Source organism: Electrophorus electricus, chromosome 16 (assembly GCF_041902795.1).
Source record: "Electrophorus electricus isolate QZ-2024a chromosome 16, ASM4190279v1, whole genome shotgun sequence".
NCBI classification, from domain to species: domain Eukaryota; kingdom Metazoa; phylum Chordata; class Actinopteri; order Gymnotiformes; family Gymnotidae; genus Electrophorus; species Electrophorus electricus.
The window spans coordinates 16,777,828-16,794,057 of NC_137512.1; the positions used below are offsets into that span (position 1 = coordinate 16,777,828).

Genomic DNA, 16,230 nt, shown 5'->3' on the forward strand with positions numbered 1-16,230 from the left:
TATAAATCATATATAAATATGATTTAGAAGTTATGAATCATTAGTGTAAGGATGTAGATTGCTACAGATTTCCATAATCTTTGCTAGTTAATTAACATTAAGCAGTCTTCAGGATCGTACCAGGGGATTGCACGTTCTTTACATCATTCTGAACAAGGAAAAAAGAGGTAATGCGATCGAAAGGCTGGCATAGAAAGGACAGCTGCTCGTGCTCTGTAATAAACCTGTGTTTGACGAGAGATGATCTTCAAAATGGCTTGCAAAACATAAACATAGTATGAAACATGTATGCTCAATAAATGTGAAATTAGGTGCTCATAGTATGAGATCATTTAAAGTAAGGTGTCCTCTATCCAAACAGGTAAAAGAGGAGGATTAAGGTAGGATCAGGGCATTTTATATGAACCTAACTGCACTGGTCATTCATTTCATCCTACCACAGTGCAATGCTCTCTTGCTCTCTATTTTCCAAGGAGTCTCCTTTTTAAAACTCCATTTCTCAGCATGGTGAGAGGAGAGATATGCAGACGTGAGAGAAGAGGAGTGAAAAACTTAGCAGAAGGTAGGCTGCGAGAAGAGCTGATTAGAAGAAAGAAGTGAGAAATTTGCCTCTGCTTTCCTGGCTTACCGATATAGCTCCATACACACACGCATAACATACTATACCTGTCTAAAACATGCTATGCTATCTACATCTATAACAACTCAGTGGTCCATCCATCCCACAAGTAATCACAGGGCTGTTGTAAAAATAATATATAAATAAATCTGACTCTTTTAAAAAAAACTTTTAATGCTCATGTTGTAATGACCTGGTATCAGACTTTCATGAAGCCCAAGCAACTCTCTGCTGACTGTAACTTAACCTTGTTCTCTTTCCTCATGTACTGCCACACTCTTATATACACTCTTACACACACACACACACACACACACACACACACACACACACACACACACAAGCATAAACACGTCATTCTCTCTCTCTAACATGGTTTGATTGCGTAGGTATCTATTCATCAAGCAGGAAGCAAACAGACCCAGGGGCTCAGTGGTAAAAAACACAGGAGAGGCTGAAGATCTCACTGACTGGAGGTTGGCTGTTATGACAGAACCCAAACCTAAAGTGCAAATCCACACTTAAAGTGCTATCACAGATGGTGTGGCTAAAAACAAGGTTTTCTCAGAATTTACTGTTGTAAAATGCATTTGGCCTTAGATCCAAAAAATCTTTTTCAAGGATTAACAACACATTATTGCACAGAGGCAAATTCAATTTGTCAATAAAATATTAATTATCACTATCAAAACAGTATGACAAATACACAACAATAATCATGAATGATGTGATAACAAATTAAAATTTGAAAGGCTATGGGAACACATATCTATCCTACAGAAGTTTTATCAATGGATATTTTATCAGCCAACATCGTCAAAATAAATTTTGTAACTTTAGTTTCCATCATGTATATACAGCTTCCTGAAGTTTCAGTTTCCTCTGCATTTTAAGATGGTTGTTTTCAGGATTGACATAATAGATGAACTACTGGGTTTTGTGAACAAAAAAAAATGAAATTGTAATCGATATATTATTATGTCGAACTCAATACTTAGATCACATTTGGACAATTGAGATAACATTTGCGTATTAGCAACTGGGTCTTTGTCTAGAGCTTTGTCTAGAATGATGAGGTGCTGAGTTGTGATGTTGAGGTTTTCCACTGTAAGCCTCAGGTGGATAGATGATGTATGCTCTGACACTGTGTGCCATGCTAAAGCTCTGTGGGTGGGGTGTGTGCCATCTCTAGGAGATACACAGCTAGATGTGTGTGTGTGTGCATTCTTGTGGAGGATGGTGCAGGCAGATAGTCTAGGGTAGGCTGATGTGCATATCCTACATTGTTTCATGTGAGCTGTGTGATTGATTTGACAGGAGTGTGTATGTGTGTGTATACACGTTTGTTTGTTGCATGCTGTGACAGCCCTGTGTTATTGTGGTACGAAGCCATGCAGGTCACCGTCATGCTCAGTGCGATATCCCAGAGCTGTCGGCTCTCTTCATCAGTCCATGATCAAAGCGCTGTGGGCTAGTAACGCATCACACCATTCGTCCATTATGCCCCAGCAGGCTGCTATTGGTGGCACTGCACAGGGAGGAGCCTTGTTTCAGCCCATTTCATAGCCTCCCACCCCTGCAAACCTAATTCCTGCCGAACCCAACTGCATTCATCCTCCCATCATCTCCTCATCCTCTTCCCCCATACTCCCCACAGGGTGCCTTCTCCCACCCACACAGCTACTGTCAGCCTGTGCAACTATAGGTCTTCCAGAAAGAGAGAGAGAAAGAGAAATAGAGAGAAAACAAGAGTAATATATCAAGAAATAATGAGAAAAAATATTTATTTTTGCTGCAGCCTCCCCTTCCCCTGCAAAACAAACCTGCAACCATAATTAATATTTCATTACATGATCTCTCAGAGATGGCTATGGAGATGCACTAGCTTGAATGAATTTGTAAGCTACATTATCTCACATTGCCGTAGCTCACCAGGGACATATTACTTGACTTCTACATAAAAATGCTTTATGCATGCATAATATCAGCGAGAAGGAAAAGAACGACACCACGGGTCCAAACAGCTGCCTGACATGGACATTAAGTAGTCACTGTGATAAGTCACTGAAATGATCAAAGCCTCAAGCAAAGGACTTCCACCAGCACTACCTCGTGAGGCAATTTGGCCTTGCACCAAGACATTGGGGGTGTGTGTGGGGGGGAATGTATGCCATTACTGTTCTCAGTGTGTGGATAATGTCTGTACACATTCTGTCCCATTAAACCTCAGGCATTCTCAGAGCCTAGTGTCTGGTGGCATTGTGGAGCCATTTGGCAACTGGTAGAAAAACTCTCAGCTACTTTAGGAGTTGGCCTCTCCCACTCCCCTAGCAGACCGCAGCACAGACGCTTAGAGGCAGCCGGCTGAAACCAAAGTAGGCTGCTTGGAACGATCTGCTCTTCTCTTTCTTCTCCAGTTCAGCGTGCTTATCTGACTGGTCCAGTCTGCAGACTCCCAGCTACCTGTTGTACTGGACCCCAACCCCATCTGGGAGGCTGTTATTAGCAGAAGAAAAGGCTGTCACCTAGGTAGGTTGCTGATCATACAAATGCACTGAGAGAGCAGTGATGCCAGTTCACTTCTAACAATTGACTCGTTGTTCCATCTAACAGACTATAATAAGGGACAGAGTTCATTCCTGGTGTTTGAATTATCGGATGGCTGCATGATTTGGGCAACATAAATCCCTCTCCCTCTGTTTCACTCCCTCACTATCTCTGCCACAGAAGCAGCAAGCTGTCCGCTGGCCATTGGTGTAGAACACAGCAATTAGCAGTGCTGCTTAATTGATTGGGCTGAGCAGCTGGGCCATTAGCCTTGCTGTGTAATTGATTTGAACGAATGTCTGGAACAGGGTAACGCAGAGCATGGCAGATATTTATGCAGTGTTATACAGTGTATTTCTGAATGTAAAACCAGCGTCTGCCTCTTCTTTTTGGGGAATTTTGTTTTAGAGGTTGTATGGTAAGGGCAGCTTCTGAGTTTTCAGAAGTTGCTAAAAAGGGGCTGTGGATGAGGACAGCACAGGCGAGTTTGGAAAATGCAGCATAAAGAGATTTTCAGTCTCTCAGGTACACAGAGGACTTAACAGGTGAGTAGACTGTCATGTCATTGTCATGTCTGGAATGGTAAATTCAGATGGAACCAGTGGCACTGAACATGCATTAATGGTGGGGTTGGGTATGGCCTTCATCACCAGGGAGGCCAGTATGGATCTGCTGTGTTATTGACTGTGTGGTGGTGTAGTGGGTAAAATGCATATAGAACTGGTGGCTGTAATGCAGTAGGCATTAATGGTGCCAGTGGGGCAGGGTACAGCCTGATTTAAGGAGTGATGAGCTGCACTGGGGCAGGCTGGTGGTTTAAAAATTGAGCTTGGAGCTGGGCGGCCAGACCTCGCTGTTGATGTTTCACGGGCTTAATTCAGCGAAACACGGTTGAAGTGTGGTACCTACCCCATGAAGAGTTTTGAGGAGTGGGTTTCCTACAGGATATTATGAAGTTAGTAGGGTGGGTCCTATGTGAATTCCTAATTGTTTGGCACAGGACATTTGATATCTCATCCTGTGTATAGTTACATGTAGAAAAGAGTAGAGGGGGAAAAAAAAACGAGTTAAAAAAGAGTAAAAACTCATATGTCACAGTAGATCATTAGTTCAGCTGCACCCTCTACTTTCTGATTTTTTTCAGAAAATTTTTAAACTCTCACAGAACGAAATAAATTGGTACATGCATATTGGATCATATACATTGGGGTAGAATTATTTATAGATCACTGCGCAAAACCAGTGAAATTGGTGTTACCTAACTGTAGTTTACCACATAAACTAGAAACATTAACATATGCACTCACCCCTGGTTTATTTACACAAGAACTCACCCCTGAATACTTCAATGTCTCTCAATTTGCCACATAAGTCAATATACTCCTGACATTTCTGCATACAATTTCAATTCCTCTAAAGAAAAAATGGCTCAACCTCCCCTCGAAGTTCAGGAAAACACAAACACCAATAAAAAGGAGGACATCAAGTAGTCTACACAGAGCCATGTAGATGGAGAAAGGATAAATGCATCATAAACACAGGAGACACAAGAGCCACTGGGGAGAATGAAGGAATGAAGGAAGTGTGAGAGGAGGGACCAGAGGCTTACCCTAATACCTTATCCTGAACTCAGCTCAGAGAACTGAATAGAGACGGGGACTATTGTCTACTGCTGTTTATCTCCAAAAGGATGAGGTGAACAAGCTTGGTGAACAAGCATCGTTTCAAGGGAAATCATGCGACAGGATACGAGAATGAATTGGTCTTCTGTCATATTCAGGATTAATTGTACTTTGCTTTGACCTTAATAGAGAGACACCCTCCCCCCATCTCCTTTTCAATATCTTCAGTAGTTTCTCATTTCATAACCAGTTACAATGTATAGACGTTATGCATGTCAGAAGGTCAAAGCTTATAATGTGGCCCATCTAAAAGCATATTTACAGAATCGTATTCATGTTTTATCAGTATAAGAACTAAACTGATCATAAATTTTCAATTCCCAAACACATTCCCAAAGACATCATGGGCCAGATTAATAAAACTTGATCGTAACAGCACTATGCCATGCAAATTGTGTTACACAGTATTCAATTCCTATTCATTTCCCAGTATGCTAAATTCACCTGTGCCCTATGTGGAAGCTAATCAAAATGAACATGAGCCCATGCATATTTAAGATGCATGCCAAGGTACAGATGACCGACTAACCCATCGTGAGACCATGGTATGCTGAAAACTGCCAGTTACATAAAAATGTAATGCATGTGTAACTTTCACAAAGATGGGAACTGTATTGATGTGCTGAGTTGATGACTCCACTACTTCAGTGCTTCAGTCATGGCAGAGCAGCAAAATCTCTCGTATCCTTCCTCAGTCTATACCTGTTTATAGTTTATTCCTCTCTAACACCTAAATTTGCATTTCTTACGGCAATATTTTGTGGCATTCTGAGTTGTTGCTCAAGCAAGTCACTTTCCTCTTTGTGTACTCCTGCTATTGTAGATGCAAAGTTTACCATCAGGCTCATTCCAGACTGTTGGATAAATTTGTCAATTAGCTAAATGGGTGCATGTGCAGAATTTTCACAATGTGTGAACAAATGTCACACAAATATCATCCAATCCACATTGGATTCTTACTGGGACATTTACTGATAGACATGTTCAGGTGGTATTTTTTGCGGTGCAGTGTAATAAACTACTAATGCGGTAGCACCATATATCATGCAAATATGTGGGCAATCCACATTTATGAAATCAAACGTTTTACCACAGCACAATTTAGTGTTAAGATCTCATTAAATTGTAGGTTTTATAAATTTGGCCCCATATGTCTGGAAGTCATTAATACTTAAAAAAATTATTTCAAATGTTATAGTGCTTTTTTTGAAGTTGTTTTTCATTCCATAAAGCACGGAAAAATTCTGATCTTATTACAGAAAAAAGACCACTTTGTGTGGTTCAAATTAATGCTCTCCCACACTTGATGGCTGAATTCACGACTAAGCCTGGGCTACTACTGATTCATCTGGACGCCACTGAACCCCACCTTGTGCAGTGATTGGCCAGATGGAGCAACCTGGGACATGAGGAGCCTGGGACAGTGAGCCAAAGAGTCATGGCAAAACTGCAGTGTGGTCAAAACAGGCATAATTATTACTGCAAATGCTTCCAGAAAGGCTGCACACATCCAAGAGTCATGCACAAATAGCGGTGATTCTCGTCGGCAGCAGCAACTCTCAGAGAGCTCCGTTTCTATGGCAGTATTTGACATCACTCTAGTATGTGTATCCTCACTGCTGTGCCGAGAAGCCTGCCAGCTGTCTCCCCCAAAACAACGGTACCTGCACCCAGCGACTGATGGAGATGAGGAACACATGGGTGATCGGTGAAGGTGGGGTGACTGGATTAACTTCTTCAGAATGGAACTGGGCTCTTTGAGGGTTCTTCTTTGAGTTCCCTGCATGAACTCTTAAGTGTAAACACTGTGAAATGACTGGAAGAGCAGTAAGTAGGGGTTTCAGCTTCATCTACAGTGTTGAATGGAACCAAACTGTGCCCATATTACAGTTATTCATCCACTACTACAATTTTTTAATTTGTGTCATTTTCTTGTGCAGCAACACCTGAAGATTCTCAAAGATGAACAGCCATCCTACTGTGCAGAGATTACCACTTGTGATTCATCAGTCAAGGGAGCTGAATTGCTGACCAGAGGGAAGCGATGTGCCGCAGAACATGACAATAACAACCTACTCAAGCACACACAAAGCAAATGGCAGCTCTTCTGTAACCATGGAACCAGTTACCAAGGTAAAGTGAATGCTCTTCCCTCTACACACAAACATAGGGAGAGAGAGAGGGAGAGAGAACCAGAATGGAGAGGAAGATGATGTAAGAAGAGAACTGAAATCTTCCCTTTCATGGGGAAAGAACTAATAAAAAAGGCATTAAGTGCTTGAGTAACTTTAGCCCACAGTTAGAGATAGTCTATTCAAAGAAGTGGCAGGCTACTTAAAAGTACAACCCAAAGCTTAATATTTGGATCCTGAAACTGAAACTTTGGTTGGAGTCTTTTGTGAAGTTGCTTTCATGCGTGCATGTGAGTGTGTGTACACATGGAAGGCAGCCTTTGTACACTGCAATTGCAGTAAGGTCTCTTGATTTCACACAGTAATGATGCGTTCTTGTGGAGCATACACTGCAAAACTCAAACCAAGAGGTCAGTGTGAGTTGAAAGGAGCCTCTGCGAATGAGACAGCCAGTGAACAGGCAGCGTTTTGGCCTCAGAGGACCACAAGCAAGATGATTGGGTCACTGGGTCATGAGAGCCTCTTCATTATGCTCATGAAATGAAATGTTATGCAGAAAGTGATCAAATCCTTCATTGCCAGAGTCAGAGAGTGTGACCAGACCATTCACTGAATGATCTGACCTTTTGTTGCCAGCAATTCTATTTCTATATGGAAAAAGACAATATTCACCTTTCACAGTAAGCTGGATATATTCACAGATCACTGGTTCTTACTGATTTTCCCACAGGGCTGTATAGTACCAGAGTCTACCGAGAGAAATTCCCAGCGAGATGATGACACACACAGCTGCTGCACGGCATTCCTCGTCTTACGGGCAGGATGTACCAGGATGTTGCGCTCCAACATTCCAAACACACTCCCAGGCTTTGCTTACAAACACAAAGTTGGTCCATAAAGTGCGTAATTGTGCTGTTACACATAAAAGGTATAAGACGTGAATATCAGACTGACATTTATGGCCATCAAAGCACACTAAAATGGATTTGCTTACTAAATAATACAGACCATGCTTTTTTGTATGCTTTCCCGTAAATAAGTAAAAACGATTATTATAATGTATATGTTGAACAACTATAAACTACAGTATGTGGCCTACATAGCTACTGCATACAAATTAAGTATGCGCTTTACTTTTAGGTCACTGTTCAAGGTTAATGAAGTAGCTGGCAAAACACTGTGGCAGTTATCAGATCTGGTTATTTTGGTATACTAATGGCATGTTAATTACATTTGATGTCATTGTGGAAGTTGTGGGGTAGATGTTGCATGTGGTTGACGTAGATGTAGAGCAGGTTTGTCTCTTGTGTTCTGAATGTGAGGAAGAACTGCAGACAGAAGCATAAGTGTCTAATCCTTTAAGAAGGGGAGTTGAAACATGGCTGATTCTCTCTCTCTCTCTCTCTCTCTCTCTCTCTCTCTCTCTCTCTCTCTCTCTCTCACACACACACACTCCCACAACCTTTCTCAGGTTTGACTTACATGCTTCTAAGAAGAGAGCTTGCTGTTACTGATAACTGGTCAAAATGGCTGGCAGAGATGCAACTGAGGTACCAGGAGAGGGAAACACCAGAGACACCAACAGTGCCACTCACTGGAGCAGCATGAAGAACTCCACAGAATTTGTTTCATCCTCCAGTGCTGTTTATAGTGACAGGAACTAGGGAAGGACTGTTGAAGATAACGAAATCATTGTTACTTTATGAATAAAATTATATCAACAAAGAAAACTAACTCAAACACAAAATACCTTGCATTAATGACTCAAATTACCTTAAAAAACTAATAAATGACCGATGTCAGCAAAGCTGTCGAAGTAAGTGTCAGAAACCTGCTGTAAAAATGACTAGGTAGCAAGAATGGCACATAGCAATCTTCATTCAGTCCTTACTAATGGCCATCAGCATGTGAATGCAAACACGTTTGGCTATTTTAAACCATTTAGGGTGGAAGGATTTACATTTGTCATGACATGGGTACATTCGTCTCTGTGGTCCTGTAATCTACTTCACAATGAACACCATAGCATGTGCATCAGCAGTGCTGCCTGAAATCTCTGTCCCTAAGATTGTAGCTGTGTGAACTTCAGACAGTGCAGTTTGGGTGTAGAGGTGAGTGTACTGTGAAGGGATACTGATTCTCCAGTGGACCACTGCATGGATCTTAATGACCTCTTTGTGCCTCATGGCTGATGCTATAAACAAACCAAATTCTAGTGGGGAATGATGGTGAGCCATAATGTGACTGTCAAATTGCAATTTGCCACAGGATATACAGATTTAAAGAGGACAGAATGCCAGTTGGACTGCGAAAGGACTGATATCTCATTGACTTCTGATCATGGGAACATATGCAACCATTTTTACTGGAAATCTGACATCTGCAACAACCATGTTGCTCAACAAAACATGAAAAGCTACTGTGTGGAATCAAATGACAAAGTAGTTCATGGAGAATGATGAGTAGTTTATGGAGAATGACTGTGAGTGTGTTTGTTTCTGCGTGTGTGTATATGTTTCAATGGAGAGGGGGAAGCTGTAAATCTGCATTCAAACCTGACCCGGGCCATATAGGCAAACGCAGCTGTGGCTGACCAGCTGTGGCTTGTTAGCGGCAGCCAACACAACGCGTGCCTTTCGAGCAGAGGCGGAAAGGCCAGAGAGTGGGAGAGAGCTCTGCAGTAGAAGCTTGCGGCTCGGCAGCCCAGCTACTCAGAGCATCTCCACAGTCTCTCCTGCTCAGGCTCCCCATCATCCCTCGCCCTCCGACCCCCACTTGCTACACCCAGCCGACCCAGACGAAGCACCGGAGTGTGGAGAATCCTCGGGCCTCCATCTCTTGCCCTGCAACATGCCCCCCGCCCTCAGTCCTGTGGCATTACCGAGTTACCTGGAGCCAGCTGAACACACTCCATCAAAATGCCAGGCCGTTATCTCATGGCTAATTTGTGGTGCTGCTGGTACATGACTTTTGGATTAATCCCTGTTAGGTGGATTTACTGCAGCAGTTTGATGCAAAAGAGGAGCCCTTTCAAAAATGTGGAGGCGACTGAGGGGAGTGAATACATCGCTGCGAGCAGAGCCAGAATGCCCTGAAGCAGTTCACTTTCACTGCAAGAAAGGTCCACTTGCATAACGGGCTGGAGAGGGCGGGAGCAGTGGTCGTTTTTCCACTGGGTCCTCACTCACTTGCTCACTGAGTTCAGGCCTTTGTTTCCTTCTTGGGTGAAGGCCAACCCCCACAACATAAGGGTCAGGGAAAATATATGTGTGTGTGTGTGTGTGTGTGTGTGTGTGTGTGTGTGTGTGTGTGAGAGGGACAGAGTGATTAGCTCCTCGAAAAACAAGTATTTCATTCAGAGAAATGGAACCCCCTCCACCACACTAAATACCTGAAGGCTCTTCCGTCTGATGGCCCATAATGCCTCACTGAAGTGAGGGAGCTAGAGGAACATTTGACAATGCTTGAGAGGTAAACGTGTCACAATCGTGTCACAATAGTGAGCACAGTGCTTCATTAATGGAAGTCTAAATCTGTGCCCCTCTCCAGAAGAGGCTTAAGTGCCTTGGCAGGCTCTGACGGCAGGGAAAGTACAGCTCATTGAAGCCATTTTAGAATGAACTCAGGAAAGGAGTATTATAGTGCTATTAGAAGGCAAATCTCCAGATTTGTCATATCTATTGATGGATCAAATACTGAAGTGTCTCAGACTTGAGAACCACATTCCTCAAAAGCAATGAAGGGGTGGTCGTCATGCCAACCAGCTTGCAGAAGTTGCAAGATGTAAAGCCTTGTCAGGTGTGGGAGGAAAGAAAAAAGTTTCGGATTTGACATATCCTGAAATGGATGGTTCATCGAGCTATCACAGGCTTGAACACCATATTGCCTGACGTGGCTGATGAATCATTTGTGGTAGGCGTTAAAGCTGCAGTGCTCAACACCCAGAAGGTTGAACACCAGAGGCTTTACCAGCTTTTTGTATTCTGTGCTGTGTTGTGTGTCTAAAACAAAAAGATTGATCATTTGTCACTACATATTTAGGTTTTAGTCTGCTTACTGAGGTGTAGGACACTGGGTTTCAGTGACTGGGTGCACCAGTGCACATGCTCATAAGCACAGACACCCAACAAATCAAACTTAGATGAACAAGCACATTTGTCATGCATGGCTTGGAAATATGCTAATAAAATATTTGATTTGATTTGTTGTTTGGCAGACTATGTAAACTATATAAGCAAAATAAGCAAAGCTAAAGTGATAATGTGATATCAACACACATCAGTTGCCTTTCTTGCCCTGATCAGAGCTTCCACTGTTTCTCAACGACTCCTACTGGACAGCATTCCTACTGGACAGCACTCCTATTGGTCATTTCTTAAAAGTGGTGTTGCTGTTTGGCTGCCACAAGGATGAGAGCTAATGTATATTAAAAGTGTGTGTGTGTGTGTGGTGAAATTCAGAAGAGTGCTTCATCATATCCAGAAAGAAACAAGTGGACTGCAATGTCCATTTCAGACAAGAGTGCTCACATGTACTAGAACTGAATCTGGAGTAGCAAAAAACTCAACCTCTGTTAGTCATGGTTTTAAACCATTAGCCTTGGCATCCATGTGAACATATTGTCAGGAAATAATGTATAAAGACGCAGAAATAGGATTTGGGAAGGAAAAGGATCATTTCCCTTTAGTGAATTAAAGAATCACTATATGTAACGGGACTATAGAGGATTTATAGCCTTCTTTCTATCTGTCTAGTATGCACAACCAATCAAACTTAATTTTACAGCAAAGCCACAAACACAGCTACATGCCAGTATAGAAATAACATTCCCTTAGTTAATTGGCACTACTACAGCCTTTGGATGTCCATAGCTCAGTGTACATAAAAAACCTAACCATGCGTGTTACATCAAGTCACCAATATTATATACTGCAAAGCCATTTAAATTACAATATATATGTGATCTGGATGCACTGAAACAACTACGTAGGGAATATTGCTCATCCATGAGTATATAAGGTAAGGGGAGAGATCGTTCAGCGGGGGCTGTCACCGAGTGCGGGTGGATGGGGAGGGGGGGGCGGCTGGCCTGTGGGCTCTCAGCTGGCGTCATGTCGAGCTGAAGACGATGCAGCAGGGGTGCAGGCCCGTGTGCGGAAGCTGCAGGGCATCGCAGTCACGAAAAAGACATGAGAGCATACCACAGCACGTACAGGGAAGCAGAACAGATGGAATGCAGTCATATGTATGGACACAGATTTAACGCACACAGCATATGTGGCATAAAAGTGTCGTCACCGCATATTGTAATTTCAACATAAAGCATATCAGGGCTTTTTTGAAAGACAGATTGGGGTTAAGTGCTAACAGTAGGGTTGGATTTAGGTTGATATTGGTAAAATTCATTATCAGAGCACAAACCTGCATATATTATAGGGACTATTTTCAGTCATAAAAACAGCTGGTGTAGGGTGACAAGACACCCTTCATAATGCATACGGTCCAAATGACTTATTTGTGCTTTGTAATATTAATTTCATAACCTGTCATGTCATACTAAAGTATATATTAACATCATAAAAAATCACAGATCGATAGACATGGAAGGTATATTTTGTCAAAGCTATTAAATCTCTAAATTTCAAAAATAGCCAAAATGACTGTCTTAGCCATTATAGTGTTAAGACTTTCACAAAAGTCAGTAGCTTGGAGATTTCATCCCTCCCAATGGAAGGAAACAGTAAGTAAGCCACATGTCTGGGTCTTTTACTGGTGATATGTTTAGAAGGTCACTTTTGAAATGGTTACGAATAGGAAAAATGTACCACTGAAGGATATGGGACATGAACCCCAGTGACAGGGCTTAGCTGAGAGTGCAGACATAAAGAAGAGTTTCCCTTCTGGAACCTCACTTGCCTCTCTCTCAGTGATGTTTAACCAAGTGTCAGTCACAACAAGTTAATGTAAATCTAGGAGTGTTTCTGAGAAGAAGGGAGTGGGAGTGACAGAGAAAGAGAGAGACAAACAGACAGACAAGCAGCCCAGCTGTGTAGCATTGTGAAGAGCAGACAGGGTCAGGGTGCAGTAAATGCCCAGATATGCCACGCATGTCTGCCATCTGTGAGCAGTCATCGTGATCTCCTTGCCAGGCAAAGCTGCCAGCTGGCCCGCCATTCCCCTGCCTTAGAGGCATCCAGGACGAGCCTGAAGCCCCCCCCCATTAGCATCCTGGCAGGATTTCAAAATGGGCTTTCAGTATTGTGGTAGATGAGTCCTGCACTACAGAGAACCCCATAACCCCATTTGTGTACCCGCTGAAGTAAAAAAACCCAAAAAAACCCACCACCAACAACAAAAATCCTCCAGTGTCCACAAGTGCAGTAATCTTGCGTTACCAAACTTACCTTTGGTAGTCTGATACACATTTGGAGTCATTTAGATGTTTTCAAGGTTTTAAAACTCCTGAGTCATCTATCAGAAGGCTCTTCGCGACTGGCACCTCGTCTAATGATATAGCGTTCGTATGTATGTAGGCCAGCAGGAGAAAACCGAACGCATTTGCTATGATATTGTTCCGTTGCCCTGGTAACCGCTTATTGAAAGTGCTGCTTTGCATTATTTGTTTGGCTGCGCGCTATTATTTGGAACAAGCTTATGAAAAGTCTGAGTTAGTGAATGCGAGGAATGAGTGAAACCGAGACCGAAACGCAGAAAAACGAAATGAAGCGGCATAGCCCCCTTCGCGAACGAAGGTGCCGAGTAGTCGATGGATAGAGACGACAACGGGAGTCATTGGCGATAAGGGCCACTCCCTAGCTCCTCCCTGCTTTAAGGGCGCCGCTGTCATACGGCATGGCAGTGCAGGCTGTATTCGGAAGAGTGTTAACAAAATTGTTGGAAAATAACAGTGGCATCAAAGGTCATTAATGCAATTAAAGAGCAACAAATGTAATATGAAAAGTAAGATGACGAAAGTGACGCGTAAATCTGACTGGACCTCTTGTGAAAGTCAGGAAACTGGATTAGCAAAAACTACATTCTGAGAGCTTTACTCTCCCCATTCGTTTGCCAAAAGCTTGCAGCTGTGTCTGTGGTCGTGTTTAGAGTTGAGGACTGAGAAAGGCTAGAAAAATGACAAACAGAGCAGTGCGGATTGCATTAAGCGGGCGGCCAGTGTAAATTCCAGCGCACGGCTTGGTTGGTTGGTGGGGGGGGGGGGGGGGTATAGGGTGGCTGGGACAGCAGTCAGTGATTGGGCGCACAGACAATTGTGTATGTGTGATGAAACAGGTAAAAGACATGACGGCCAACATGTCTCAACAAACCTCAAGATAATATAGTCAGGGAGTTATCATAGGTGCTAATTTGCCGATAAAACTGATGTTTCTGTCGTCTAAGGCTGGTAGATAGAACAAAAAAACAAAAAACAAAGACAAAACACAAGCATGATCAGAGTGGAGTTCACCTGTAACAGGATGCACAACAAAAACGACGCAGCATATGGCGATCCAGATTATCGGATATGCTCATTACAGGACGAGTGACGTGCCTTAATCTCCAGATTTCCTATCGATAATTCGATGAGCCCAGTGTAGGCAACGGAGCGCCAGGCTACATGTCAGGACCCTATTTCTAATGTGCTTCAGCCATCAGCAGAAGATACAGGCCAACAGATGTTCAACAGATGTTCAACGTGACCAGCTTGATCATTTTTAAGTACTGTTGGTACACAATGAAGTGTCTGAAAAAACACAATAAAGCCTAAAGAAGAACATTCACCTCAGCCTGTACTCAAATATATGTCATGTTTCATTTTAAAACAACTGAAAGCAACGCCGCATGTAAAGCACAACACCGCGGTGGCAGTGAAAGCCTTTAGCTCACAAACCTCAGGCATTTCCTATCCACCTGTTGATAATAGATGGCATAATTGCTGGCAGAAGTCGTACGATGGACGAGATAGCTAGTTCAATCGTAAAGTCTACCACAAAGGCAGCGCTAAGCCTATATGCGGATAAATGTAAAATTTCAAATCAACTAATGTTAGTCACCTATAACTCCAACATTTCTAAACATACACAGGCAAAGGCGCACACGGCTGGGCTACCTGACAACAACCCACACGTATGTTCTTAGAGGAGAGCTTACCTTTTGGGAACTGGTTAGGCTGAACCACCTGCAAGAATGCGTGCATCATGTTAAATAAAATCCCGATAGGGCCGGGCTCATAATAGGCTACAGTGTCGTAAACACCGGCAGGTACGAAGCCGAAATCTAAGTTGCCCGTGGCAGGAGATGAAATCGGCTCTGTCTCCTGGAGTTTCCCGTGCGCCAAGCCCCAACAAAGGAGCACCAGTCCTATTTTCCACAGCATGACTACGAATAGGATAGATAATAAATAAAGTGGGAAAAGGATAGTCACGTAAGGAAAGACGCGGGAAAGATAAAAAAAATCGCTTCTTAAGACTAACTACAGTCGCAGCAAAGACAATCCGACGGTTTAAGCACACAAGAAAAAACAAAAAACAAAAAAACAACGTAGGGCTCAAGTCCTTTTTTCGGGCCAACGAGTCATGACGACCACCGTCCCGCATTCAGCGGCCCCTTGACAGCACAGGCTCTCGGTATGCCCCGTCTGTCTTTCCGCTGGTCTGGTTCTTCGAGCTGGGAATTAACGTCGTGCTCAAGAGGCGAAGAAGTGGTTGCTAGGTTGCCTGCATGCACATCTCCTCGCCTCCGAGCGCAGCTGTTTCGCAATCGAAGCAGTGGATAGATGGACTGATAGCGCTCCGCCTTGCGGGAGATGTACGAAACGACAACTTTGATTATTTTTAGATTGCTTTATTCAGTATCAAGGTGTGCCAAGAAGAAAAACGATTTCGAGTTGTAACATTCATTAAATTACATTTGACGACGAAAAACTCTCATTAAAGAGTGTCAGTGTAAACCAAATTAGTGCATCAAATGACATACCAAGGAATATCCGTCATTAGCCATTTGCCAAAGCTTTCCATACAAGACAGCTATGCCGCAGTTACAGTGAGTCGTCCAGCGCTGACACCTGCGGAACCCAGATGCGCAACTACATAAGCTGTCGTGCTGGACGAAGACAGAGAGCGAGAGTATATGGTTTTATTTAAGGTCTAATTTTGTCATTTTGTCAATACTGGAGTAAGCAAACCATATATGAAATAAAATTTACTAGGCTTACTCCCATTCGCAAACAGTTGGTTAAAATTCCCATTGGTAT

General features: G+C 42.9%; 1 protein-coding gene across 13 annotated transcripts in view; it reads right to left on the bottom strand.

The window, feature by feature from the left end:
* The window catches only part of prom1a (prominin 1a), a 38,536-nt gene extending 22,825 nt beyond the window's left edge, over nucleotides 1-15,711 (bottom strand). For 7 of the 13 annotated variants that reach the window (XM_081698827.1, XM_035532260.2, XM_035532259.2 and 4 more), the window contains exon 1: nucleotides 15,129-15,710. In XM_081698827.1, the coding sequence (XP_081554953.1) occupies nucleotides 15,129-15,354 (226 nt within the window). In that variant the 5' untranslated portion in view covers nucleotides 15,355-15,710. Of the gene's footprint in view, nucleotides 1-13,384; nucleotides 14,169-15,128 lie in introns of those variants that run through there. The other 6 variants (XM_081698821.1, XM_081698820.1, XM_081698828.1 and 3 more) reach the window with 3 other exon arrangements.
* Between the last annotated feature and the right edge of the window lie 519 nt (nucleotides 15,712-16,230).